Source organism: Anas platyrhynchos, chromosome 5, assembly GCF_047663525.1.
Source record: "Anas platyrhynchos isolate ZD024472 breed Pekin duck chromosome 5, IASCAAS_PekinDuck_T2T, whole genome shotgun sequence".
NCBI classification, from domain to species: domain Eukaryota; kingdom Metazoa; phylum Chordata; class Aves; order Anseriformes; family Anatidae; genus Anas; species Anas platyrhynchos.
In genome coordinates, this window is record NC_092591.1 from 31431892 (window position 1) to 31459380 (window position 27489).

Here is a 27489-nt window from a genome sequence, read left to right on the forward strand (position 1 = left end):
TCTATGGCAGAGTCAAGCGACCTTTTGCTTTATTTTCCACATATTATTGCTGCCCATGTCCAACCATGACTTTAAGTAGACAGGTCGGAGCCAGCGCCAAGGGGCGATAATTGCTTTCTGATGATGGATGGTACCGCTGGGCTGTACTGCACTGCATTTTATGGCTTGCTCTCACGCCACTGCCATGCAGAGTGCTTGGGCTGCCTCCCAGATTTCAGTATCTCGACAGGAAATTCAATACCAAAATACTGTGTGCAGGCTCTGTTTTTCTTTTTCCTCTCTTTTATTCCCTGCCCCCCCAAGAAAGAGCCTTGCGAGAGCCAAAGCAGGCAGCGAGAGCAAGCACCTGGCAGCACGCCACGCTGCAAGAGCCCTGGATGTTTTTTTTTTTCCTTCTTTTTTTCTCTTTAATTTGCAGAGAGATGCAAGGGTCTGGATTTCATCTCTGGGCATCTTCCCATGGCCAGTGGGACGAGAACACACTCACAGCAGAGACTGCCTGGTCCGGGTCACCGGATGGGTGGTGGATTTGGGAGCTCCTGTAGGAAGCAAACACAACCGAGTTGAAGTTAGCAGGAGAAAGCACTTCCTTTTCATTCACTGGGTAATGGAGGCAAAATTATGCTTCAGTTTCTCATGTTAGAAGCCAAATGCATGTTTACACCAGAAAATAAGTGTTAGGAACAAACATTTGGCCTGTTCTGACACCAGGGAATTTGGGAAGACCATTCTGGGCATGCAGGTGATCTGAATGAGCAGGGGTTTAACCTATGGGGTGAGGTATCCACATACAGCTCAAAATGAATACATCAGGATATTTGGGGCACACTTCAGGAATATGACAACATCAACGTCCATTAGTTTGTCTTGTTGTTTCTTTGCTTTTGTCAGGCCCAAACCAACAGACATGATAGGAACAGCAAAAAATGGTTCTTTCAGAGTATTCCCTTTAGACTAGTGAGCAGAAATGTGTATTTTTCTCTCTCAATCCCTGCCAGAGTTAATCAGTAACCTGTGGCAGCGCAGATAAACTGGCCCCAGGTCAGGCAGGAAGGACACAATGTGCCACAGCCTGAGCTCGGCCACATGGGAACATCCTTCTGCCTCCTCCTGAAGCCTTATTTCTGTAGATCAGTAAGAAAAGTAGGAGTTGATTGTAGCTGCTGATGAGGTGCATGGGAAGATTTCTGTGCAAGTTTTGAGGTTATAGAAATATTTGTTATTTGCAGAAATGTTCATTGTTTTACTTGTAGCTAGAGCAGGTGTTGAGGAAGGAATTCCTCCATCAGCTCCCACATAGGAAGCACTGATGCTCTGGACTTGAGATATGAGCTGCCCCTGAAATTTTGAAGGCATTTAAACCATCACATTTCCAGATAAAAGCTGCAGGGTCCTGGGCTCACCGCTGCCTGGTTCCTGGTCCTTTGTCTCCCCACCCTTCATCTCCCTGTCCACTGTCTCCTGCTCCAGCACCTCTTGAGCCATCACCTCGTCTTTCAATTCCTGTCCTCCATCTCCCTGTCCATCATCTTCTTATCCATTATCCCCCTGTCCATCACCTCCCAGTCCATTGCCTCAGTATCCAATGTCTACCGGTCCACAGCTTCCAGGGTTATCATCTCCCTGTCCATTGACTCCTGCTCCATCACCCCTAGATTCATCATCTCCTGTCCTTCATCTCCCTGTCCATCACCTCGCTGTTCATTGTCTGGGTCCAGTGTCTCCTGATCCACTGCCTCCTGGGCTATCATCTCTCATCCTTCAACTCCAGGTCCTTCATCTCCTCGTCCATCATCTCCTGCTTGATCACCCCTAGAGCCATCACGTCCTGTCCTTCACCTCCTCTCCTTCATCTCCCCATCCATTATCTCCCCATCCACCACCTCCCTGCCCTTCGTCTCCCTACCCATCACCTTCCTCTCCATCACCCATCTCCTTCTACCTCCTCGTCCTTTTTTTTTCTGGGGGGGTACGGAGAGCAAACCTAGGACCCTTGCGGAACCCTTACGGTTTCTTGAACCACCCGGGCCACCTCGGGAGCCCCCCGGGGAGCTCCCCTTCGGGGAGGGATCTGCGCGGCGGCCGCGTCCTTCCCCGCGGGCGGAGCGGGGGCGGCGGCGGGGCGGGACGGGAGCGGCCGCCCCCGGCCACAGCCCCCGGGGGTGGTGGCGACGGCGGTGGTGGGGTCGGGAGCATGCCGTACCTGCTGGTCAGCACGCAGATCCGCATGGTGAGTCCGCCCCGCCGCTGCCCTGCTCCCCCCGGGGGCTGCGGGGCTCGGGGGGAGTGCCTGGGGAGAGGGGAGACAGAGAGGGGGGCGGTGGAGATGGGGGAGATGGAGTGATGGGAATGGGGGCGATGGAAATGGGGGTGATGGAGACGGAGGAGATGGAGATGGGGTGATGGAAATGGGGGGGAGATGGAAATGGGGGGCTCCTCCCAGGCACCGTGCTGCTGCCCGCAGCATCGCCCTGCACCTGCTGCTGGGGGGCTTGTGGGGGCTGCCCCAAGGGGCTGGGGTTGCTGCTGGGTGAACAGGGCTGTGGGCAGCCACCCTCGCTTTCCTCCCTTCGTCCTGACCCTTTGCCTGGGTGAGGTGGGAGCAGGAGAGCACCCTGCTGCTCTGCTCCCCTCAAACAGTGAGCAAGAAAGCTTGGGAAACTTGTTGCAGGAGCCTGTGAAAAGTCAAAGAAAGTAATCCACGTGTGCTCACTGTAGGTTTTTTCTCTTCCCCAAAAAGCCCCGCTGGCTGTGCCACGGTGGAAAACACAGCCACAGCCAAAGGGCAGGGTGTTACTGGCACCAGGGTGGCTGCACAGCACCCAAAGCCACGGCAGGGACTGCAGCTGAGACCCGTTGTTCCCCTAAAAAGGCACAGAGGAAACCTTGCTTCCTAGTGATTGCTGCCCCACTGGCAAGCAGCATGTCCTGCCGGCCCACAGGAGCAGGCAGATGTCTAGAGGGTTCGTTTTTTGTTTTCCCAAGGGGAACGATATCAAACACTGTCTGAAGGCCAAAGTGCGATGTTGCGGTTTTGCAACGGGAAGGGTGCGATGGGGAAAAGAGCAAACCAATGAGCTGGCAGGAGTCTGGTGAGAGATGCAGTCTGTCCGAGGAGTTTTTGTTGCACCAAAACATCTCTGTCTGCAGCGATATTTGGTGTCACACCACGGACACATTTTGTAGCGTTTCAGGGAAACGTACACAGCAGGGTGGACTGAAATACCTACAGGTTAACGCACTTTGCCCCGCAGACTTGGGAAACTCTGCTCTTTAGCAGCGCAAAGCAAACATTCACAGCCTGAAACCTGGCATCCAGCCACGGCTGGAAAGGGTCTGTGCTGGCAGAGCAGGGCGGGGATGGATGTTGCTGTCTTTTGCTGGCAGCAGCTGGGGTGGTGACAGGGACACCAAATACCGATTCCCTACTGTTGTTGCTGTCAGGGTGCCTGGCTGTTTTACTGCCTACAGACCCTGTCCTGTACCAGGGCTGAGCTTCCTCCAAGGGGTGATGGAGAGGGGTCAGAAAGGAGCTGGGTGATGCTTAAGTTGCTTTGGGTGCTACTCAGGGATGAGCAGCCCTCCACACGTTACAAATTACTGATAATTAATGTAGGTTGATGATGGCAGTGCCAGCAGGTGGGGACATTCTTCAGAAAGTTTTAACTTGCAAACTTTTGCGTGTAGTGTTAAAAGAGAGAGTTAAAAGGGAGTACTAGCTCCACCTATTAGAATCAATTAAAAACCCTAAGTTTTTGTTGTTGTTGAAGGCTGTGGTCTTTGTTTTTTCTGGCTTTGGTGTTGTGGGGTGGCTGGATGCTCCCCATCAGTGTGGGGACAGTCCAGAGGCAGGCAGTTATTCTGGAGGTCACGCTGGAGCTATACTTCTCCACTACAGCCTGTTACTTGGTTCTGGAAATTGTCCAGACCAGGAATATCTCACAAAATAACACCTCTGGAGCGCTGAGTGACAACGTCCCTGTCCCCTTCATGTGACATGTGTGAAAGCCACCTGGTGGCTTTGATGGGGCGATGACTCACGGCTGCAGCCCGCTGCTCCAACAGAGCGTGACTGCCCTGCCTCATCCCATGGGTGTTCCTCTGCCTGAACCACCCCACAGCACCTCCTCGTCCCCATCTTCTCACCCTTCCTCGCTAGTAGAGCAGTTCCAAAGCCGTCCTCTGCCAGCACAGGCAGACAGCCTCAAACTGGCCTGGGGACTCATTTCAAAACAGATTTGCTGGTTTTGTGTGATGAGGCCACGAGTCCCATCCCACTGCTGCCCTACAGACTTCCCAGAGCTGGATCCCAGGGAGCAGAGGCACCGTGAGCTCAGCCAGCAGGTGGCTCTCCAGGAGCAAAGCCACCAAAGTCTCCTCCTGGGACACGTGGGCGGCTCTGTCCTGAGCTGAGACACCTTGCCTCTGCTCCTGCAGGCAAAGGAACCTACATCAGTGCTCTTAAGGGTGGTACTGGAAACCTCGTTTTCCCGAGGACACAATTCCCTTCCTGGTACCACTCACCGTCCCGAGGAGCGGGGAGGGTTGACCACGTGGCTGCACATTGCTCACTGGCTCTGCTGCCTTTCCCTGCAGGAGGTTGGCCCCACCATGGTGGGAGATGAGCATTCGGATCCCAGCCTGATGCGCTACCTGGGGGCCACCAAGAGGAACATGCTGGGGAACCACTTGTAAGTGCATTTCCATGATGGTTCAGGCTCTCTCCTCTCCAGATTTACCCAAGGGCATCGCTCCTCGTATTCACCACAGCACCTTCCAGCTGCACACCCACTTTTAATCCCAGCACTAATTCGATGCTGGAGGGGCACACACGTGTCCTTGGCCCTGCCTCTTAGTGCTCACCCAAGGAAATGCTTCCTGACACATCAGGAGGTGATGCTTTTTCTTTTTTTTTTCTCCTCACTGTGACCCCGTTTTAGCTCCTGACCCACCTTCTCCCCATCCTTACATGCTTGGGATGCTTCTGGTTGCTACCTGACACATGCCCTGGCTGAAATAAAACAGGCACAGTGAGCACTTGAATCTTTCTGCATAACTATCTGCCTTTATCCCATCCCTAGCTCTCAAAGACAAACCTCTGTCTTGTTACCATTTCCAGCCCCAAGATGCTCAGGAGCAAATCGAGTCAATCCCTCCTCCTGCACAGCCTTGCTCCGGCCTGTTTTGGTGCCAAATGACCCCAGATGCTCATCCACAGCCTGTCCTGCCCACTCCCCACCCTAGCTTGAGTTTTCTCCCCGTTATTGAGCACCCGAGCCAGCCCCTCTTGACAGCCCCAGATGCCTTTCCTTGGGCAGCTGAGCCCCAGGGTTAGAGCTGCTCCATGTCCCCACCCTGTGCATTCCTAAACCATACATATCTGACACTTCCCTGCATCCCCACGTCTCTCTCTGCCCACACCAAGTTTGACAACAGCTTTCAGGAGGGTGCAACTTGGAAATGCTGCCATCCTATTCCTTACATCTTGGCCCACTTCCCCCCCCCATTTGGTATCTCAACTTCTTGTTTTTCTCCAAGACTAAGCAAAACAACCCCCCTCCCAAATGCAAATTAAAACAGAGGGGAACAGTCAGATTTCTGCTCAAGCTTGCCCACTCGCGCCACAGCACAGAGGAGGAGTAGGAGGAAAACCAGGCGTGAAGCAGAAGGGGCTTCTTGGTCCCAGAATGTTCTCAGACTGCCGCCGGCAGGGCTGGGAAGACCCACCCCCTCAGCACCAGGCTGGCAAGCATCGAGGTCCAGCTCCTCCACTGCTGCAGCACCAAAAACCTAGAAGATTAAAGAGCAGGAAAAAGAATCAAATAAAAATCAAAGGCTGTCTGGTGAAGAGAAACCCTCCTGAATGCAAACTCGGGCCACCTGCCTCTGCAGGAGGGCTGATCCTGACCTCTCCAATTGCTCCTTTCCATCGCTTGCAGCTCTGGGGTGGGTTTGCAGGGCTGAGCCATCTCCATGCTGCTATTCCCAACCCCGTGGGTGGCGAGGAGATTGGCAGCAGTGTCAGCTTCATGCTGTTGCCTGTGAAGCCGAGCCCAGAAGCAGGCAGGGAGTTATGCAATAGGAGAAAGGAGACCCGAGGGGAAAAACAGAAGAGGCTTCAAGGAGGACAAAGTGCTCCTGAGATGGAGGCGACTCTAAGATTTGGGTAAGGGAACAGCAAAGAAAGGCAAAATGCCCCCCACGCTGCCTGCCCCAAAAGCCAGGGAGGAGATGCAGAGTTGGAAGGAACAGGAGTGCCAGACTTTGCTTCTTTTGGGGAATTTTTTATTGAATCTCCTCTGCTGCAGCCTCCATCTGTGGCCTGGTAGGTATTTTGGGCTCTTTCTTGCCCCACCTGCTTCTTGTCACAGCTTGTGTCATACCCAGGGTCACCCCACTGCTTCCCTGCAGCACATCTTCCCCGGGTGCGCTTGAGCAACAGGGGGTGGAGAAAACAACCCGGCAGGAATGTGGCTGCTGACACCCCGAGAGGCGCAGCGACATGCCAGCGGGGTGAGCCCCATCCACCCTTCTGCCAAAAAAAACAATAAACGGCCAGGAAGGAAGGAAAGCACCGCAGCCAAGCAAGATTCTCCCTCTGCCTGGCTTCAGGGCTGCACTAGCAGTAAGCCTGGCAGTAGGATGCCACAAATCCTGCCCTTTCCATAGCACTGTGAGTCCCAAAACCTTAAACATGACCTAAGGAGCTCAGAGGGAGCCTGAAAGAAAAGCTCTAAGCAGCACAGACCAGCTGGAGCACTGTAATACACAGATGTAGTGCTTAATTGCCTCTAATAAAGGGGAGCATGAATTCTGTTATGCAGTTCTGCACCAGCTCCCGCAAATGGCACATTGTTAAGCTGCATCAGCTGCCAGCACGTATTGTCAGTCCCTTATCTGACGTGCAGGGGCAAAACCCCACAGGAATCTGGGTCAGGGAAGAGCCAGGCTCTGCCCAAGCCCGTGTGGGGTCAAGAAACCAAAAGCTGACCTTTGGCTGCTGCAGAACAGGGGCTTCTTGGGCAACCTGCATGCCCAGGTGGACGTGCATGTGTGGATGATCAGTCGGCGATGTCCTCCTGTAATTATAAGTGCCTCCTGTAATTATAAGGGTTCTTAATCAGTACTGCTGGGCCTGAAATGAAAGCTGACGCTTGCTTGTCAGATTGTGGGAGCTGAGGTCCAAGGCAGCCACTAGAGCCCTAACGTACCTGTTTCCCAGGGGCACAGTCAAAACCCATCCCCAAGGAAGCTAAAAGGACTGCTGTGCGTATCACCAGGAGATCGCTCCATCACTACTTTCTATTTAAAAGTCATTCCAAAACAGGCTAGAAATCCCCACGTTTGGAGGATACTCCTGTTCCGGCTCAATCCCATCCCCACGCACCACTCACTTGTCTAGTTTTCGTACATCTGGGAGGCAAGGCAGCTAGGGTCGTGTACTTACAATGTGCAAGTGCAGAAGTCCTCTCCCATCTGAGGCGACTTCTCTGTTCCCTGCTGGCTCTCAGCTGGGAGGAAAGGCTTTACAAATGTTCCCAGCCACTCCATCCTGATTCAGACGGAGAGGGCGGTGTGCTCGATACACGTTGTGTGTGATCTTTTGTTTCATTCAACGCAGAGTTGTGTTTAAGGCCCTAGGCAACTCAGCTTGTCTTCTGCTTTTAGCTCAGCCAGTCAGTTTTTTAGGCTCCTACAAATAGCAAACAATCCCTGCCTCAGCTCCTTCTGCATCATGGCAATAATATTTACCAACTTGAACATGTGAATCCGAAGGGTATGTAGCAAGCCTCTTAGAGAAAGCATCAAGTTCAAAGACACTTATAATAATACATATTATCTTTACACCACATCTATAATTACAGCAAAGTATAGTCTGTCTTGAGAAACTGAAAAAAACTTTCACATCTTAGTGTCATTTTAGGCTTTAAAAAGTATTCACCACTATTAATGTTTTGCAACCTTAGAAACTTTGCAAATGCTTTTTCGTCTTTTTTATTGTTACTGGTATGAAAGTCAGGACAGGCTTTGTTATGATGCCCAAGCAAGATCACCGAAGATCCCATAGCCCATCATTAGCAGCTTATCTGGCACAGTGAGTCATCTAAGAAATGAACAATTATGAAGCTCATCCCATCTGCTTGAATAAATACTTCAGCCCAAATGGCTGCGTTAGAGGAACGGAAAGGAAAGGCTGCCGAAGCTAGTGCTGAAGGTTACACTTGCCGTTTTGGCTCTGCTGCTTCCCAAGCTCATTCAGCACGTTGTGTGTCTGTATTGTGCTGTTCTTCCTCTCCACAACCACCACCTAATTTCCTTGATGGTGGGAGCATTCTCACAGCCCTCAGGTCTTCTGCTGAGCCTGAAGGACCAGGTGGAGCCAAGGTTAGTTCCTGTTCCAAATGCACAGAGCTGGCAGAAACTGTAAAGGAGCAAAAGCAAGGCAAAGATCCCAAGTATCGGTTCTCAGACATCCACAGGCATACAACCACTGTGAATTGCAAGGGTAGAGGATCCTGTGCTCCATCTTATTGGCAGCTGTGCTGAGGACAGAGGAATTCTGTTTTTCTGAATGCCTAACGCCTTGCTAAAGGCAGCATTTTTGTCTCCCAACCCCCAAATTTTGAGCACAGGCTCACAAAAGCCCCTGACTCACAGACATGCTTTGACGTACATAAAATATTGGCCTCCCATTACTTTGAAACACCTGAATCAGTCTGTAAAAAGCTTCCAGAACAGCCCAGCCATGTAAACAGAGGCCCAGCTGCCAGCAACAGCAAACAGGGCCTGGTAACAGGGAGGTATTGTGCCCAGCAAGTTGTTAGTTCGGTCTGCTACTTGCAGGAACATGGGAACAGCTATGCTCTCAAAGCAAAGAAAAAGCCCTAGCTGGTGTGTGCTGTTACAACACTGTTTGAAGCTGCTGTCCTACATTTTTTCCTGCTTTGCAGAGACTACCCTATTTTTCCATGAATTCTGAGCTATGCATACTTGCAAACTCCTGCCGCTGCAGTTTCAGCCCAGTTAACCATCAACCATCATAGCTTTGTACAACTGATCCCCAAACCACACTTCAATTTAAAGCTGAATTCCATTCCAGGCAGGCTTTTTCCTTGGTTTAGAAGCTGTGGGTTTTGTCTTTCCCCATCTGGTTAACCAAGATGTTGCAACACAGAGGCAGTATGCCAGCTGCGGTCAATGCAGTGTTTTATACCAGTTTATTAGCAATGCAGACTCAGTGCCACAAGGAAATTCTTTTCTCTTCCTTCTCCACCTCATCTTTCTCCTTTTTCCTGCTTGCAGCTGGGAGTACTACGTGGACGATGCACCACGGATAGTCCTGGACAAGCTGGAGAGGTATGGTTACCGCGTGGTCAGCATGACAGGCGTGGGCCAGACGTTGGTGTGGTGCCTCCACAAGGAGTAGCGAAGAGACTTCTGCACTCCATCTGGGGAAGGACCCTGCTGGCAATCACCTCACACAGGACTTAAAGCAAGCTTTTCTCCTTGAGTTATTTGTTTCTGTTCCAGATGCTCAGGTGTGGGGGGAGGAGTGTTGTAGGGGCAAGTCTTCACCTAATGGAAACTCACCATCCCTGCCATTTCATAAGGCCTGGGGGGAGGAAGCTATCCCAGCCCAGACTGTATCAGGCACGCACAACAGATGGCTTTAACTCCACATTCATCCAAATGGCAGTCTGGCAAATACCATCTTTTTACATTTTAATAATCTATTTAGCATGCATTGGAAGGAGCTCAAATAGCAGACTTGCCTGTCTGTTCCTCAGGGCTGTCCTGGAGGTACATGCTAAATGGGAGCTCAGAATATGCCTCCTCCCAGACCTAGGGGGGCAGGGATGGGAGGTCAAGCACAGATGGCATACTGCCTCATCCCCAAAACGAAAGCAGGAACTGCTAATCTCACACTGTGCTCTTCGAGAACCCCTCCACTCAGCAGCAAGGCCAATTTCCATCCCATACTGGATCATGGCTATCAGCATCAGACTTTCAGTCCGAAGAGTGCCATTCAAGCATAACATGGTGGTTCCTGAAATACCTTAGATCAGCACAGAAAGGTTTTGTGAACATTTCAGGTATTGGCTCTGTAAACATAGCAGCAGCAGTTGCAATGCTGGATTGTCTGGGACTGGGCATCAATTCTGCTGTAAAGGTAACCCCAATAAAATATTTCTCTGAAGAGACCTACGTCTTTGTGTGGTTTGTTCTGAGGCGCCCAAAGCCTGCTGGATTCACAGCTCCCAAGCAAGCTTTCAGGAATTATAGAGCTCCAGGTTTTGAAAGGTTTGGTTTTCGTTCAGATAACATGTCTCAAAATCCTGTCCTCTGACTGAGCAGCTACTCTGAGTACGCAAACTGACAGGGTAACACTTACTCTGAAGCTTATGCAGCCATCTTTCCCTGTTCTCTGGAAAGCACTGCAGTCATGTGCAGTCTGTATTCCTACAACAGTTTTAAAAAAGGATGTTTATTGGCTTAATTTAAGAAACAGCTTTGGAAACGGAATGATGGGGTGGGGAGAATCCATACTCTCTCCTGCTAGGTGTGAGACTCTTCCTCATCTTCCCGCTTGAGCTGTTCAATCAGCTGCTGCCTCTCTGCGGCTTGGCGCATCCGCATCATCACCAGGCTCTCGTAATCCCTCTCTGAGACCACAGATGCCTGGAAGCAAAAAACAAACGCAACCTGTGAAGGACAGCATATATTGCAAAGCTCCCACAGGTCCCCCCTCCGAAAGCCACACTCACAACACCCACATTTGAGTCAGGCAGACCATTCATAGCAGTATGACACCAGGGAAATCAGGTAAGGTGGGAAAGCTGCCTGGGCTACAGAACATGGTTGGCTTCATAGCAAACAGCACTACTGACCCTTGATAGTGTCAGTGGAAAGACAAAGAATAGGACAGGCAGGGTGGTTGAAATACCCTCTTGATCCCCAACTCCTCTCACCAACTTCGCTCACAGAGGTTGGATGGGGAAACACAGCTGGTTATTTTGGATGACAAGCTTGCTCTGCAAGTCCAGCACACGCTTCATCCGTTACAAAGGCTAATGCCATAAAATCAAACCCTTGTGGTTTAGGCACGAAAGCAGCTACACAGAAAAAAAAAACAGGTACGTTCCCAAACTTGGCGCAAGAATTTCAGTTCTCAAAAAGCTCTTGGAGCCTTTCTGCTGTGTGTGGTAGCAACTGTCACGTCAGCTAAGTGGTGACTGCAGACTACCTAATAAATGTAGGCAGCAAATGACAGCTGCTATCTCCGAGCAAAGTGGCGGTTTTGGCACTCTGCTTTCAAAAGCCTTTTAGCGTTAGTAGGTGGCCTTACTGATTTCAGATGTATTCAACGCGCCGCAATGCTTGGAAACATTCATCTCATTCGCTTGACAGTTCAGGCAGAAATAAAAGTATCTTGAAAAAGGTGAACAAAAAATCACACTAATTTTTCTAGGAACTAGATTTAGTGGTGATTTAAGGACATCTTGAACAGAAAATAGAAGGGCTGAAAAGACAATCGAAAAGCAAAAGCTTCTGCAGGAAAACAGTGCAAGGGTACATTTGCTACCATGTGCCAGCAAAGTGGTTCCTCCAGCTGCAGGGTGCCTAGCTGTGAGGACAAAATAGAAGCCCACAATAGATGAAAAAACAGGGGAATTAAGAGACTGGTATGCTGTAATTGGTGTCTTTGGAACTGCATGAATGAAATAACCTTTCGGTACTGCGCAGCACAGATTTTCATAGTGTTTGAGAAAGCACCAGATTGTATCAGACCTCAGTGGCAGAACAAGGTTTCTTCAAAGCTTCTGTCCACTAACCACAGATATTTACTGACATCTGCTTGGCTGAATGAAATAGCCTACATGAGACTCATGCAAATGAGTCACCCATACAAACCTGAATCTCTACCTCACACTCTGGATTTACATTTAAGACAGAGAAGAGATTATTTCCGGCCTCATTTGGGAGCCCTGCTGATACAACAAGCCATCAGAAGTGACAGTAGGGAGAGCACAAAGGGAAGAAGCAGTCTGATTCGAGATGGGCTACAAGTTGACGTTCACACTGACTGTTCTCAAGCAATCTGGGTGCCTCTGAGGGAGCTTGCTTTCTCCTCAGGCAGAGTGTGGGCTGATGCTTTGCCACTTTACACACCTACTTCCTGCAATCCTGACAATTACCAATAGTGTAAAACCCAGTTTCTGACGTGGCTGACTCAGCAAGGGCTTGGCTCAAAACAAATACATACGCACAGGGAACTGCAGCCGGGGAAGCAGTGACAAGAGGCACATGAAGAGAAGGCGGCGTGGATTTTTACCGCTCTGGGTCCAACCTGGCTGAATCATCCCTGGACTTGCTTCTTCCACCATCCCAGCGTATTGGTGAGCGTGGTGGTCACCGTTCTCCAAGAACTTCAGCAGTCTCTCTCCTCTGCCTGTTGGACTCAGGTGCCGCTCCGACACAGCGTAAGTCTATTTTGCATTCAATTTTCCTAATGCTTATCTTTTACATCTTCATTTTGCTGCTTTTTAAATTTCCATTCCACTATTTCTTTGGTTTTCTTCAGTGTGACTGAGTCACCAGATCCCTTCCTAACCACCCACTGAGATTTTTATACCGTGCCCTTCACCATGAAGGTGGCTGGTTACCATGGTACCAGAGTGCCCTTCTGTTCTAGATGCTAGATTAAATCTGTTCTCATGGTGACTGTGTGCCTTTGCTATTCTTCACCAGCTTGTTTCTGCAGCACAGATTTAATAAGCTCAGACATCGCCATTCCTTCTCCACTGAAGGAGGCTCCCTAACATGTAAGACGGGGCAACTGCTCCTGAACACAGGGATGTAGTGTGTGAAGTTTGCATTTCCTGCAATACGAGCTTCTCTGTTTTCCTTCCAGCTACAGGAACAGGGAAGGAAGAAGTTGTTCCTGTTGCGTGGCTTGCTGCTGAGCCTGCGACTGAAGTTCAACACCTGACTGTGAAGAGTCAGCATTTTCTTTCTTCTCTTTGCCTTTCATCAGCATGGATACTTGGCGGAGAGGATCCATTAAGTCCACAACGTTCTTCAGACGTTTCTCACTCAGGAGACACAAAAAGCTGGGCAACCAAGTCATTATCTTGAATCAGAACAGCCACACACTGGACAGTGATGGACAGTGCCAGAAGAGGGAATGCTTGAGGGAACTGAAGGACAAGTCTGATTACCTGTCATGTCAGAGTGAGCAAAACCTAGCCAAGGCACAAGCACCTCCTAAGCCTCCCCGGCTGTACCTGGACAGTTCTAGCTGCCCGAATATCATTGATCATACAGATTCTCACTCTGACGTCTCCTTTTCTGGTGCTGCTCATCAATACCACAAAGCCACTCAAACTCAGTTCCACAAGGAGCAGGCTACAAACTGTGGGACCTCAGAGACTGGTTCCCAGAATGGCACCACTCTTTCTGATCTGTCTGATCCTTTCCTGTCCTTCAAAGTGGATTTGGGGCTATCGCTTCTTGAGGATGTTCTGCAGACCCTCAGGAAACAGAATCCAAGAGATTACGCCATTTGAAGGTATTTATCATTTAACATATCACATATACCTACTGCTGGTGCCAGTTTCTCTAGTCCTAACAGGAGGAAGGATACTGCATCACCCCTGTTGTGTGTGGTCTGTTTTGTTGTTGTTGCCTTACCCATCACAGACTGTTCTTGTCCTTGCCAAGAAGTCCTTCGGAAGGGAGCAGACAGGTTCCGTGCCTAGATGAGAGCACTGTCTGCTGGAACCTTTTGGGCAAGTTTCCATTTTCCACGCTGGGAATTTCCCACTCTTGACTGTGCATCTCCAACTCACAGAAGAATGCCATTGTTTGGCAAAAGACTTGCTATCTGGGGGATGTGGCTGTGACACTGCGGAGCACGGACAGAAAGGGGTATGGCATACATCACTTGTGGATAAGCAGGCAGCTTTTAAGGGGACAGGAGCAATTGTTTTCTCAAAACCCATGGCAATGGTCAAGAGACAGAAACTGATGTTTCTTCTCCCACCACATTTGGATGTGAAGAATCAAAGCTGTTCCTCTTTTTTTTTTTTTAAATGTGAGTTTTTCCCCTAACTCAAGTGCAGTTGGCACTCCCAGCCTGGAAACAGGTAAGCATCTATATAGGCTCATAACGCAGCAAGAGCAGTTCATTTAGTCTACTAGCAGAAGAAATTTCTCTAGATACTGCTGCTTGAAGCATGCATTGATCTATCAGCTGTACAGACATGGAAGAATAAATGCATCTGTGACTGGAAATGTCTTGTTGCCTCATTTCATCGGTAGCAAGCCAAACCAACAAAGGCAAGAGCACAGGTCCCTTATCCACAGTGACCAAGATTTATCCTCTCTGGCACTTCAGGTTTTCATGAGGGAGGGGAAAGCAGCATTGCTCTGCTTTTCTGGGCTGGGAAACAGCTAGAGCTGCTAGTATTCTGTCCTCCCCTGGGAGGGAAAATGCACACAGCTCAGGACCAAGATCTAGTGTTGAAATGAGCACAGTTCTTCACCCTGCAGGCTGGAAGTACTCTGCCTGGCTGAATACCTTTTAGGCAGGATCAGGGGTGAACTATTAAGAAGACACTGCAGAAGCTACTGGGTCACCGATGTCTTAACTTCTTTCATAGCTAGATTAGAGAACAGGTCCCTTTTTAAGAAAAAAAAAAAAGGAACACCACTACATACCTTAACAACCATAAGCTTTGGAAGTAGGCTACAGCAAAGTGCTCAGAATGCAGAGAAGGCACAGACAGCTCAACCTACTAGATTCCTATCAGGCTGTAAAGTCAGATAACATGAATTTGCTGAAGCCTCAAAGGAGCTTAGAAAAGATGCAAGAGAATGCCAGACAGAAGGCGTTTGTCAGCACATTACTGTGGCTGAATGGATGGCCCAAAACAAATGTGGTGCACTAGTAGGGAGATACCACTAGTACAGATGCAAGGCTGACCTTCTCATGAAGAAGTGCTTCTTGCTGTTGTAGAGGCAAAAGGTGCTCCTCACAGCACTGTATAGTCCTTGTATGCTTTGAGCCACTCAAAGCTGCAGCAATCAAGCAATCATTGCTCTCAAATTGCCTAGAGTAATAGCAGTTAAACCACAGCTTTCGTAATTCAAGCTTAACACTCCCATTCAGCTCCAGCAGTTCTCCACAATCTGCTGGACAACACTCATCCCTTGCTGTGGGACTAAACAAGCCAGTAAAAAACATGGAGGCTAGTAATTTGCAGCTTGCCACCTCCTCACAACACAACCTTTCAGCAGGCAGTCTTGCTTTCACCTAGGAACTGCTTCCAAAGCTGCCCTGGTCGAGCCTGTCTGCAGCTCTCCATTATTTGATGACTTTGGTGCACAGCTCCTGGCTGAGTACCCCACGCATAGAGCACAAGTGGATGAGTAGTGAGTGTGTTGCCATGAGAACAGTGCAGCTCTTCAGCTGTTTTCTGAAGCAGAGCAGGGAAGGAGCTTCATTTGCACCGAGTGGGAGCAAGCAGGGGGTGGAATCAGACAAAAATAGGAGCTACCCAGAGAGAGCAAAGAGGAAATGAGGGCAGCTTCAATCAGAATGAAATTAGTGCAGCTTGAAAATGAGAATGTAGTCTGTGATGGATGGAAAGCCAGACTGGGTATGAAAGGATAAGGAAGTAGATTGGAGCAGTGGCAACTGATACTCAAAAGACCTCATTTTGGATAGTCTAGAATTTAAGAGCTGAGAACAAAGAGGATAAGACACCTAGAAGCAACACAGCCAAGAGAAGTGATGACCAATGTTCTGGAAATGTTCTGGACATGTTCTGGAAACATTTTAGTGGAAGCAGCAGCAGGCCTTGAGGAAGGCATGGTGTAGGGAGTAGGAAAAGGAACCAGAGCAGCTCAGAGACCTTAGCCTAGACAGCAAGGCTACACTGCAAGAGTTGCAGCTGCTTACACAAAAGCAGTAGAAAGAAAAAGCATTGCAAATGAAACTCCTGGGAAAGGATGCAAGTCACTGGCCATAACTCCTCACCATTTTGAGAGCTAGCACAGGACTGATGAAGGTGTGCTGGACAGAAATGAGTCACCACCTCCACGCAGCACGAACACCACCAGCTGCTTTAGCCCGCCCTGCCTTGCTGCTGGCTCCACCAGGCTAATCCTCTGCAGCAGGCAGACGCTGCAGTTTCAAACTAACAAAGCTTTGTCTTGGCTTCTTTCCACAACCAAAATTAGTCAAATGCTAAGTCTTTCACAGTTGAACCCACTGAGGCAAGAATCCATTAACAATTTTTGCACTAGTGACCCCTTCAGGTATGAATAAGCTCTTCAGAGCCAGTTCTTGTCTCCACTAGTGAGGGACAGTCAGACTTGATTCTGGTTTCTCCCAGATTGTCTTCTAACGCTGACCCAACTCTGAGAATTTGCTGTCTGCAGGGCTCACTGGTTCTACATCACACATGAAGATCTGCTTGGCTACTGAATTAAGATGCTTGAACTGCCTTGCCTGAGATCTCTGGGAAATGATGCTGGTTCAGCCCAGGCTGTTCAGACAGAATATACAATTCTAAACAAAACTAGGATAGAAGCAAGGCATTCTGATGCGTAAATTCTGTAAATAAATACCTGAAAAGTCAGGAGAGAATGCATTGAACAGTCTCACAAGCCACTACAATATTTAGGCCATGAACACATACAAAGCTGACAGACACAGACATGTGGACTGAGGCCACCTGTAGCACATAAGGCAGGGGAAAAGGAGAGGGAAGGAAGTGTCACATGAAGTTTGAACTGGATTGAATTGGAACTCAAATAACCAGAAGATCTCAGGCCCCTTCGCACCTTTTCTCAGGGAATTACTAACTAGACCAGAAAACAGGCAGAACATGAGATATACTACACTTAGCTCTACAGCACAGAATTTAACATGCTGTAAAAGAAGTGGATATAGTTCCTACTCCAAAGAAGCAACAGGAGCAGGGGGTAACTGACAGCCAACAATTTGCTGCAGCATTGCCTGTTCAAGGAGAGATTTGGCTTTATGTTTAAGCCACTAGTTGTTGCCTTTTATGCATTTCATGACTGAAGCAACAACTTCAGATTGATCATCTGGTGGAATAAACAGGAAGCAGCTAAGAGTTAGCAAACACCTTGTACTTGAAGCGTCTACCAAGCTTTAACAGCACTGGTGAAGGCAACCCAGACCAAACAATAAGGCCTCTTTACAAGGATATTCAATGATACCACTTTCTTTTCCCTCCTGCAAACCCCTAAGAACATAGGCTTGGTTTCAGCACTGAAATTCCATCCTCTTGTGAATGCAGTAACCAAACCTTCCTAAAGCTGCGTTCTAGGAGAGCTGTTTTAATGAGCTATCAGCCAGAGGTTTCCCACAAAGTCTACTAAATTAACAAAATAGCATTTGAGGTGTCGTGTTGAGGAAGAAGCATCCTTATTTTTCAGAGACACACTGCAAAGCTCTAGTTACTCAAGTAGCTTGTGCCTCAGTGTGCTGCTACTCAGGCAAAAGGTCCTTTAAAAAAGCCACTGCTTCAGCATAAAAAGGATCATCAGAAAGCCAAACCTTTCCCTAAGAGCTTCTTTTCCAGCTCTGCGAGGAATCAATGCATCTTACCATAAATGCAAAGCACGCTTTTAAATTTGGGTTGCTATAGAAACAGACTTAGGTAACAGCAGCCTATGTTCTCCTTACCTGTGAAGTCCTAGGCTGACTACTGCTGTCAGAAAGGACAGTGCTGGGATTGTTCTGAGGCTGGCCTTCCAGCCACGAAATCTTTAGAGGATTATTTGTCAGGCCAACTTCATTCTTCACAGCCATCTCCTATCAATGAAAATATTGCATCATCATCTGAATTTTGGGTCATGCTCCCTCACATTTCACTAACAGTCTTAAGAGATTTTCTATCTCAGCCTGTTATCAATGCCAATGAAGATTTCACAGCTGCCCTACATGATAAGCACCCTTCAAAGCTCATACCCACATCAAGCATGGACAGAAAATACCACTGCCAGTACTTCTGATAAACTGGGCACAGACAATTTTTCTTTTTTTTTTTTTTTTGACTGTTTGAATATATCAAGTGAAAGAACAGTGACAAGGAATAAAGAGACTCTTGTAGTGTAAATTTAAGTTGATGGAACTACTAAAACATAGGTAACTGATGCATTCTGCTTCCACAGTAACATGAATTATTATAACTCACTGTGAGTCAAGACATTTAGATTTCTTTTAAACTGCAAATGCCTGATATAACCTCTAAGACTCATTAAGCCCATCTCCACAATTGGTAATTCACCCTCAGTGAGAGCTGGTTAAATAGCTTAATGTCTGCTCTTTAAAGCAGTGTCTCTTCCCTCAGCTGCTTACCTGCACAGCCTGCTTGTTTATGTGCATGATCTGCTCTGGGTTTACGCCTCAAGCTTTGCCACTCCCTTCATGCATCTATACCTTTAGACTCTCATTACCCTTCTCCACTGCCTTAATGACAAGGCAGCATTTCCAGGCTGTCAGACAGCAAACTCTTCCCTTCTGAAGCACCTTCTTGCCCACTTTCCACTGCACACATCTGTGGTCTCCACGAGACTTACAGCAGCCTTAACTGTAGCAAATTCCACAACTGCACTCCCAGTCTTCCTGCTGGAGATCAACAAATTTAGCACATCACCATACTGTTAGGAGAGAGAGAAAAAGAAAAGTTAATAACGAAACAAGAAGTTTACATACGAAGCAACTGCAAAGAAAAAGGGTATCTTCACAGACAGAAGGCTTGAGCTGTCACCCTTTCTGTCTTGCACAATCTCCCATTCATCCCAAGCCGTCATAATTCCTGTCCCTCCAGGAAACAGTGCTGGAGAGACATGTAGCTACACACTTTGCTTCCAGTGAGCCCTAATTCAAGAAGGCTGTTCAGCTTAGTCAGAGCTGCAGGAGATACTCATATGAAGGGAAAATACAGACCACATGCTGGGGTTAATCAGATCAAAGGTTTGTCTATTCCTGCCTCCGAACCCCCCTCAGAAGTTAATGCATAGTGCTTTAAGTGAAGGTAAAAGTGCACCATAACCACACAGCCTGTCTAAACCTTATAAAGGGTATGAACCATTGAAAGGGAAGAGTTTGCATTTGTTGTTTCATTAGGAGTCCCTGCTGGGAACAAGACAGAAGTGCACCTCAGGAGCAGTTACAGATAATGGATTGTGCCGATAATCTCTGGAAATGGCATGATCAAGAGGGCTCAGCAGAGAAGAAAATGAGCTACTCTGGTTCACATGGAGCTTCCCAAAATTTACTATCCATTCTTATAGCATTGAGAGCAGGGAAAGATCACGGAATAGAGAAACAGACAGGACCTTTTGGAGAATCCGCAACAGAACATCTTTTGAGTATCCTCCTCCTGTCTCATCTTCTTTCCTGCATTTCCATTTTAGCTAGGAAACAAATGCAACAAGTTAATTTTGTCCAGCTGAACATACGTTGCCACGCTGAATACAGCTCATACCACCTGCACAATAATCAAGTTTGCTATTTACAGCTACAGTCCCAGAATTGCCAAGACAATGACTTCAACATCAGCATGAAAAGGGAACAAATTATTTGTGGAACAGTGAGAAAAGCCTTACTGGAATTAAAATTAAACTTGAAGGCATATTAACGGCTATATCAGGGTAAAAAACAGAAGCTTCTCAATGCCTAAAGCAGAGATGGCTGAAAAGTTCAGATCAGAAAGCAGAGGAGAAAAAGATAGGGGAAAAAGGGTGCTTTAAACACAACAACACATGCATGGGGGAGCTGTTGGCATGCATAATGTGCATTAAGTAGAGGAGATTCACCACCTCTGTACAAAGGGGCACGCCAGTTCAGAAGAGGAGTCCCTTCTGTTTTCCAAAACTGCAGAAGTTCTACCAGTTTTTACCAAAACCCATCTTTCTAGAGATGTCTTACTTTGAGTTTGGGAGTTATTCTGCCTTCTGCTCCATTTCCTTCTTGCCTGCCTACAGAGAAGAGAGAAAATAAAGATGAAAAGGACATGGTTAAAAATTCATCAGCTAAAGAGCATTAGCACAAAATTTGCCCTGAGAATGTAATAAGCACACTTCTGGCTTTCTTTTGCACTAGATCAGTTCAGCACCCCAAAAATCTTACACAACAGTGTCAGTACGAGCTGTAGTGTAAACTGAGTATCAGATGCCTGCATTTTTTCTTTCCGTGATGCCCAGGCTGCCCATGATCAAGGTCAGAAAATAGCTGAGTTAAAAACACAAGTGTGAGACATACTATATTCTGTGACATTTCTCCCTGCAAAGGGGTTGTGCTGGTAGGAACAAATGAGGAAAAATAAGGGAGGACAAAAAAAAACCAATGCTAAAACATAGCTTAAGAATTGAATCAGTCCCTGCAACTAAATACTTAATAGTGAAATACTTCATAGCAATCTGCTCCTGTTCCAAGGACCAAAAAGTTATTTACGGTAACTAAATGCTCAACACCCTTCCCAATTTCCAATATGTGAAATTAAGAGAGGTTAGTGTGGGCTGAACAGCTTATAGACTGTCATACAGGAAACCAACCCATGGTGATGCCAAAACAGTTTCTGCATCTGGACCTCTGGTGCTATTCTTTTTTATTATTCCTTAGAACAACATTTTTCCTGTGAGAAAGCAGAAAATCTTGCACTATGTCAACAGCCAGAATACAAAAGGGGTAGGAAGCAAGAAACAGCAAATTTTTCTATTGAACTGAAGCCCTAAACAGCACTCTAACACGTTTTGAAAAGCAGAACAGAACTTCCTGAAATATAAAACTGCATTTTAAGCCCACAGAAATACAGAATATTTAAAAAAAAAAAAAAAAAGGCAAATCACTAGAGAAATGTGTGGATGGGAGTGAGTTTCAAGAATCCCAGAGCCTCATCCCCTCCAAGGGAAACTAACCACAGCTACTAAGCAGCCCATAAGATCTAGAGGGAGAAAATTAAATTCCAGAAGGTAAAACCTCAGCAACCACAGACTATGCAAAACTTCATTCTCCTCACTGCGTCTCTTTTGGATACTAAGAATTTTCATGGGGATACATAGGTAGTAGCCCCAATGACATGTGGTGGGTTTATTTTTTGGCAACCTTGAAACAGTCCTTATTGTGTGCGCAACACTGACTGCTTTAATTGTGACAGATGAGTTGGACTTTAGGTTTCCTTCCAGCACACCTGTGGGGATCCACATCAGGCCCTCCACATTTAATGCTTTAGAATATTTATTGAAGAGGAGCAAAAATATGCCATATAAGAAAAAAGCCTCACAGAAAAGCTCCTCTTTTGACTTATCCCTGAAAAAGGTGCTAAGTCGGATCCTATACGTGGCAATGTGACCAAGTCAGAAGGCTGCATTTGCATGCAAGCCCTGTTCCACCTGCAGAGAAGTAAGAGTCCTAGGGGCAACTTAGTTTGGCTAAGGACTCCAGTCTCACCTATTCTCACCTTGGATGCGCTGCTCTCTTTCAAGCCGGATCTGTTCTCGAATGAGCCTCTGCTGCTCTTCAAGCTGACGAGAGCCTTCTTCACGCAGCCGTATTATCTGGAGCAGAGGTAAGACAGCATGGATATCTCAGTGCACAGTTCCACACTTGGCTCATGCCAGCTGAAGACTGCCAAGGACCACTTTTGTCTTATCCCCATATCCTGGGGGCAAACCTCCCCCTCGTTCCCCCATGCCAGCTCCATTGCTCATATAATTGCACCCCTCGTGATCCTAGTGACACAGTCCCTGCCAGCCAATATATACCCCATTAGCTGTTACTCTCTACTACACAAAAGAGTAGACAAAGAACCCCAAACCCTGGGACAGCGACATTTGCCAGACTGCTCCACATGCCTCTTTCACAGAGCCCATTAATCCAAAAGGCTGAGTGACTGCTACACATTTTTTTCATCTCTTCATGTGGTTTGCATCATGAATGTAAAGTCTTTCAGCAATTCTTCTCAAATGCAGTTTAAGAATTTAAAAGTGATCATTACCTCTTGTTCTAAGGTCCTTGTGATCCGGATCTCCTCCTCTTCGCTGTCACGGGTCTGAGCTTCTCGTTCCCTGGCTTCAAGATCTGCAGAGAAAAAACAAAATTAAAACAGTGCAAAGCAAATTTTCACTGCTGACACTGCTGTCCGGAGCTGGAGGGAATGATCCCAAACTTTGCTTTGTCTACAACAGATTCAAAAGTAGAGACCTGATGCTCTGCTCTCTCCTCAGCCCAGGCACAGCCATGTATCAGCTGTCCTAATGGTCATCAAAAGTCACACTTGCCATCCCTAGCTATGACTACTAGAGATTTCAGATGGCTACTATGTTATACTGGATGTAAAAAACAGCCATCACAGATGAAGAGCAGTTTAACCATTAGTGGTGAATTCCAGCAGCAGAAGAAATGCAAGCACCCAGCTAATGAAGACTCCAAGCCCAGAGAAAATTAAGATTTATTACCAAGCTTTACTTTCTTTCTCTTCTCATCAAGTTTTTGTGTCCTTTCTGCTGCTTGCTTTTTGGCTTTTCTCACTTTGTCATATGCCGCCTGTCAGAGATCCAACAGAAGAGTAAGTACACATAAAGCAACATGGAAAAAAAATGAAAGCTGTTAATAAAGGAGACGTCAGATACTGAAACACTGCTGTAACAAGAGGTGAAGCATTTTTTGCTTCTTGCTAACACTTCTAAAAGTGTTGGCCATTAACACAAATATCCTGAAAGATAAGAGGCCCCAGGATTTCCAAACAGAGCCTGAAAGGATGAGGAAGTCTAGGCGTAAATGCAAAGTGGACTGTAGAAAAAAAATCTCACATCTTTAGAGGTGGGAAAACTACATATTTTTCAGGAACAGGCCAAAAGTAGCTTTATGGGCACTGGAAACAAATCAGATTTGGCTTAGGGCATAGTTTTAGGATTAAAAAGTATCTATTTTATGTGAAGAATTTACTTGCAGGACAGATGCTTGACTTACATGAACATATCAAGAGCAAAGAGCATCATTCTTCAGTTGCAATAGCACATTAACATTCACGTAGAGAGACTTAAGAAACAGGGTAGACTGGCAGCTTTACTGACATCTGCTCAAACCACTGAATAATTTGTTAATCCCCCTTCAGAGCCTTTCTGTAGTAGGTAAAGCATAGCCCTACACAGAAGCTCATACATCACTTGAGCATTTTCCTTGCTTGAATAATTGTTCATGAGAGCTCTTCTCTTGGTTTTAAATAAGAAAAAGTGGTATTTTCCCCTTCATGAAAGCAAACCACTTCCTAAACACTTTTTTCCTTTTTAAGTGTAGAAGCCAAAAACTTCTTGGATACCAAAAGCACCATTGCCCCTTGGATCAAACATTACAATCTTTGCCAATATTTGAAAAGAGAAGAGCTATTTCATACTTTTAAATCTTACGATCTATAAATTTAATATACATTCTCTCAAGTAGATGGATATCCAGATGGATAGGGTTACTTGCTCATACTGGTCTGCTTTCATTTTGTTTTTATTCTTTCCTTTCACATATTTGGATTACTTTCAGGCCTTGAGCAGTAGGCACTCAAACACTTCCTTGCAGCAAGAACAGAGAGTCCAAGCTACATCTGGCAGCCTGCAAAGCGCGTGCGGCAAAAGGAGAGAGATCATGACTATGAGCTTTTCACTTTACAAGTCTCTCATGCCCCATTGAAAGAAGTGTTTTGAGTCCTAAGTGATCACATATCTAGATACTATTTATGTCAGACCTTGATTTCCAGCAAACTGCAAATACACTGTTGTCACACAAATTTAAAGCACTCCTGAAAGTGGTGGTTACTTTTTAAAAGACAAATATATCCCAGTTAAGCACATTATTAAAACGGTGTCTCACATGTGCCACAAAACAAAGCTAATCCCAGCACACCAGATCAGGAAAAAAACATTTGTTGAAGTCCTTATCTGGTGCCTACTATTTGGTATCACAGACAACAACAGGGTACAGACAAGACTTGCATTCATGAAAGCTCAGTTGGAGAAGAGAGCACAGAGCAAGGCAGACAGGATGAGATTTTCCACTACTTTTCCAGCATGCACGCACAGAGTAACACCACACAATCCCACCATTACAGAGAGAGAGGCATCCTTACCCTTGCTGCTGCATCTGTTAGCACAGCTAAGGCCTGAGACAGTTGGTGGAAAACTTCCGCTGGGAATTAGAAGAAAAAAGGGTAAGATGCAGAAAACCATGGCAGTGGCTTGGAGATGAACCAAAAAAGACAATCCCTTATGGAACAGACCTGCAGAACATCAGAAAGAAAAAAAATCTTTCCAAAATATTTTGTAAGCCAAACTATAACTAGAATCTGGTTATCTGGTTATTAAACCTGTGCAAATTAAGAAACAAAAACCTCCAACCACTTCTTTTTAAGAGAAACCTTGCAAACATGAATTCAATAGAACCCATCTACAGACAATTCTTCAATTTGCAGCCAGACTGATCATTACAAACAAATTTTGTCTCTAAAGTAGCTTTTCAGCTCGAGATCCAAACTCTCAATTTTACAGCAATATTGCTGACCCTCTTCCTGGAGGAATACACACGTAAGTTGGGGGTCTGCCCACTGCATTGACTTAACACTTGTATTTTTAAAACCAGCATGTATGCATTCAACTTTAAAACCCTGAGCTACCTGATAGTGCTGCAAAGAACTCTTAATCCTGCATATGTACGCATTACATGACACAAAGCCAGGCATTCCCTTAATCACATACAAAGAGACCTGAAGTTAAACACTTAAACACTTCCAGGAGTCTCCACACGTGACAATAAACACAATATGGTTTGACAATATGGTTTGCAGCCATATAGTTTCATCTTACCTGCTCTGGGATTGTCTGGGTTCTTATCTGGGTGACATGTCAGGGCCTTCTGGCGGTACGCTTTCTTAATCTGCAAGAGCCAAACAGAGATCTGCCAGTTATACCATTTAGTCCATGTTGAGACTTGAACTTGGAAAAAAACACACTACAGAATCAAAAAAGCAACTCAGGGTGGGCCCCTTGGGCCTGGCAGAAAAATAAATCCAGTTCTGATGTTGACCACACCATTAACCCATCACACTGAAAATACCTTTCCCTGTTTTCACCAGTCTCCTGCAATAAGGCAAGACTTCTGAAAAGCTCAGTTTTCTACTTAGCACAGCGACCTGCCCTTTTAGATCACACTGTTCTGCAAAGATAAGCATTTGAGCCCAGGGTACTTGGTAGGCTGGCAGCCATATTTTGAATGAGTTTGAGCTTTTCAAAGCTGGAAGTTTTACCTCTAGTTACACTGTATTACAGCAGTTAATTCTCCTGATCATCAAGGCCAAGTCTGGTTCACAGAGGCAGTTTTCTAGCCAGAGGGATACCATGTTCCTTGCAACTACAGCTCTTTGGGACATTTACTGAACAACAATTGAGCTTGGCAAGGTGAAGAAATTTGGACTGCAGACTGCTTAATCTCTTCTACACTTCACAGAAAAATTGACAACTTTATGGGCTAAGTTACTAATAAAGTTTTTAATAAACTGAGTTCCCATTCTCAAGGAAACATCTGCATGCAAGAAAGGAAAGGAACAAAAGCTGCTCTGCTCAACTGCCAGTTTTTTGTTAGATTGTGTGGAATTAGTGGTGGTCCGGCACCACCTGGTGGACAAAGCTGATGGAATGAAAATGTGCAGCTGAAGCCTCACAGGCCTAATGCCGTCTCTTCCATGAGAGAGACTCCAATAAACAGCAAGTTAAGTCATGACTATGCCAGAAGCTGTTTACATGGCAAGTTCAGATAAAGCTTCTCTAAGCAATGAAGTTACTTAACAGTTTTTCTCCCCTTTGTTCATGTCTTTCAGTAAAATCTCTCTGAATACAAACGGTCCTTGTGTTGGTTGCTTCAAGTATTTTACATCAAGGATCAGCACTCTAAAGTACACTTGCCAATGTAAGGCACATCATAACTTCCCATTTGTAATGTCCTCCTCCTTTTTTCAGCTCCAGTAACTAGCTCAGCAGTGAAACTGATGCCACTTGAAGCCCTTCATCTCATTCAACCCTATGAATTAATTGTATTTGGCTTGTTCACCTGTTTTGTGGTTACAACAGAATTTCCAGTTAGTCCCTGGCACATTTGCTGGTTAGGCAGTCTTTTAGTTCTGAGTTTTACCTCGTTGTACTTTTACTGCTCTTTACCACAATAAAAAAAAAAGTGAGAAAGCTTAAGGTAAGAAAAGTTTTCCTTTTAACTTCGTTCAGTTCATAGTTTTACCCTGAGAGTTACTTCCCTGGAACAGGTCACCTTCCCAGTTCAGTGGTGCAAGTCTTTTGAATGTTTAGCACTGACTTAATTATTAAATTAACAAAACAACATAACCATGTAATTCCAAACCCGCAAAACTAACGAGATTACTTCCAGGAGCCTACAGCGCCTAGAACGCCCTCTAGCAACTGGATTCCTGGCAAACACCGGAGGAACTTTGCTTCTGAGAGTACATAAACGAGGCAAAAGGAACCAACTGGATGGGGCTCGCTTCAGGAAGAAGCCTGGTACCAAGCGGGCACTTGGAGCAGCCGTGAGGGGAGGAGGAGAGCAGCCCCTGGCCCTGACCCAGCCCCGAGCCCCCTCCCGGCCGCCCAGGGCCAGCCGGGGAGCGGCAGAGCAGGGCCGGGGGCGCCCAGGACGGCTGAGGGAAGGGGGCGGCCTCGCCCCGAGCCTCCCCACGGCGCTGACCTCCTTCTCCGACGCCTTCTCGCCGACCCCCAGCAGCCCGTACAGGTCCAGCTGCAGCAGGTCCTTATCGACCGCCATCTTGGAGCGACCGGCTTCTCCCCGCGCCGCCGCCCGGCCCGCGCTGCCTGCCGGGAAATGTAGTCTTCCCCCCGCCGCCTCCCTGCTCTCAGCGGTGCTCACGAGCCTGCCTACATGTACCAGAATGCCCCGCGCCGATGGGCTGCCCTGCCTCTCCCAGAGAGCACAGGAGGGCGCGAGGCTTGCTGGGTGATGTAGTTTGCTTGGGGCCACGGCCAGCGTAGCCGAGCGGCCGAGGGACTACAAATCCCATCGGGCCTTGCAGGGGAGGGACGGTTTTCGTTCCCCGCAGGTCTAAACCCCTCCTTGTGGAGAGTTGTGTCAGCGTTACACGAAAAAAGCACCAAAACAAAATGTAATCATGCACCGGCCTCGCAGCCAAGCTGCGGGGGACTGTATTGGGGAAAGCAGTTCACAAAGCATGAGCCACGCTACAGGCCTCCCCCAAAACATGCTAAATATGCCCTTATTAGGGAAAAGTTCACACTTTCTGTAGTGTGTATGATGTGAAATAAATGGACCTGTGATAGCTAGCAAACGGGTCTGTCTCCAGTAGATTAAAAGACTTAATTAGAAGTATGATTAGAGTCATTTTGTAGGTATGCCCCTTGCATTTTCATCCTTGATGCGAG

The 27489-nt window shown here is 47.0% G+C and overlaps 3 protein-coding genes across 17 annotated transcripts; 2 read left to right on the forward strand and 1 right to left on the reverse strand.

Annotated features, from left to right (window-relative positions):
• DNAJC17 (DnaJ heat shock protein family (Hsp40) member C17) lies at positions 1 to 26936 on the reverse strand. 15 transcript variants are annotated; one of them, XR_011809657.1, is made up of 14 exons: positions 26780 to 26936; positions 24895 to 24964; positions 24162 to 24220; positions 22501 to 22588; positions 22041 to 22123; positions 21504 to 21600; positions 19973 to 20022; positions 19381 to 19458; positions 18619 to 18699; positions 17723 to 17851; positions 10549 to 10680; positions 7448 to 10461; positions 4525 to 7098; positions 1 to 539 (listed from the first exon to the last, which is right to left on the reverse strand). XR_011809657.1 is itself a non-coding variant. In XM_027458300.3 (11 exons), the coding sequence occupies exons 1-11, from the start codon at positions 26855 to 26857 to the stop codon at positions 10558 to 10560; spliced, it is 936 nt and encodes a 311-aa protein (XP_027314101.1). In that variant the 5' UTR covers positions 26858 to 26936; the 3' UTR covers positions 10466 to 10557. The 15 variants fall into 15 exon arrangements, 2 of the variants coding, with proteins under 2 accessions (XP_027314101.1, XP_021134279.2); XR_011809656.1 differs by lacking the exon at positions 22501 to 22588 and having other exon boundaries at positions 7448 to 7693; positions 10394 to 10461; positions 24162 to 24311; XR_011809653.1 differs by lacking the exon at positions 22501 to 22588 and having other exon boundaries at positions 7448 to 8362; positions 10394 to 10461; positions 24162 to 24311.
• GCHFR (GTP cyclohydrolase I feedback regulator) lies at positions 2078 to 10202 on the forward strand. Its single transcript, XM_027458301.3, has 3 exons — positions 2078 to 2230; positions 4597 to 4691; positions 9304 to 10202. The coding sequence occupies exons 1-3, from the start codon at positions 2195 to 2197 to the stop codon at positions 9425 to 9427; spliced, it is 255 nt and encodes an 84-aa protein (XP_027314102.2). The 5' UTR covers positions 2078 to 2194; the 3' UTR covers positions 9428 to 10202.
• C5H15orf62 (chromosome 5 C15orf62 homolog) lies at positions 12342 to 13587 on the forward strand. The gene is made up of 2 exons (XM_013108387.4): positions 12342 to 12482; positions 12914 to 13587. Exon 2 carries the CDS (start codon positions 13038 to 13040, stop codon positions 13566 to 13568), a length of 531 nt encoding a protein of 176 aa, XP_012963841.2. The 5' UTR covers positions 12342 to 12482; positions 12914 to 13037; the 3' UTR covers positions 13569 to 13587.
• Positions 26937 to 27489: the final 553 nt, after the last annotated feature.

Excerpts from the sequence above, each read along its gene's own strand:
- GCHFR (XM_027458301.3), top strand. The coding sequence starts at position 2,195 with ATGCCGTACCTGCTGGTCAGCACGCAGATCCGCATG. Across the intron at positions 2,231-4,596 it reads TCAGCACGCAGATCCGCATG|GAGGTTGGCCCCACCATGGT; the intron begins GTGAGTCCGCCC and ends CTTTCCCTGCAG. Across the intron at positions 4,692-9,303 it reads AACATGCTGGGGAACCACTT|CTGGGAGTACTACGTGGACG; the intron begins GTAAGTGCATTT and ends TCCTGCTTGCAG.
- C5H15orf62 (XM_013108387.4), top strand. The coding sequence starts at position 13,038 with ATGGATACTTGGCGGAGAGGATCCATTAAGTCCACAACGTTCTTCAGA.
- DNAJC17 (XM_021278604.4), bottom strand. The coding sequence starts at position 26,857 with ATGGCGGTCGATAAGGACCTGCTGCAGCTGGACCTGTACGGGCTGCTG. Across the intron at positions 21,601-22,040 it reads CAAGGACCTTAGAACAAGAG|ATAATACGGCTGCGTGAAGA; the intron begins GTAATGATCACT and ends CCTCTGCTCCAG. Across the intron at positions 17,852-18,618 it reads TTGCTACAGTTAAGGCTGCT|GAGATGGCTGTGAAGAATGA; the intron begins GTAAGTCTCGTG and ends TTTCATTGATAG.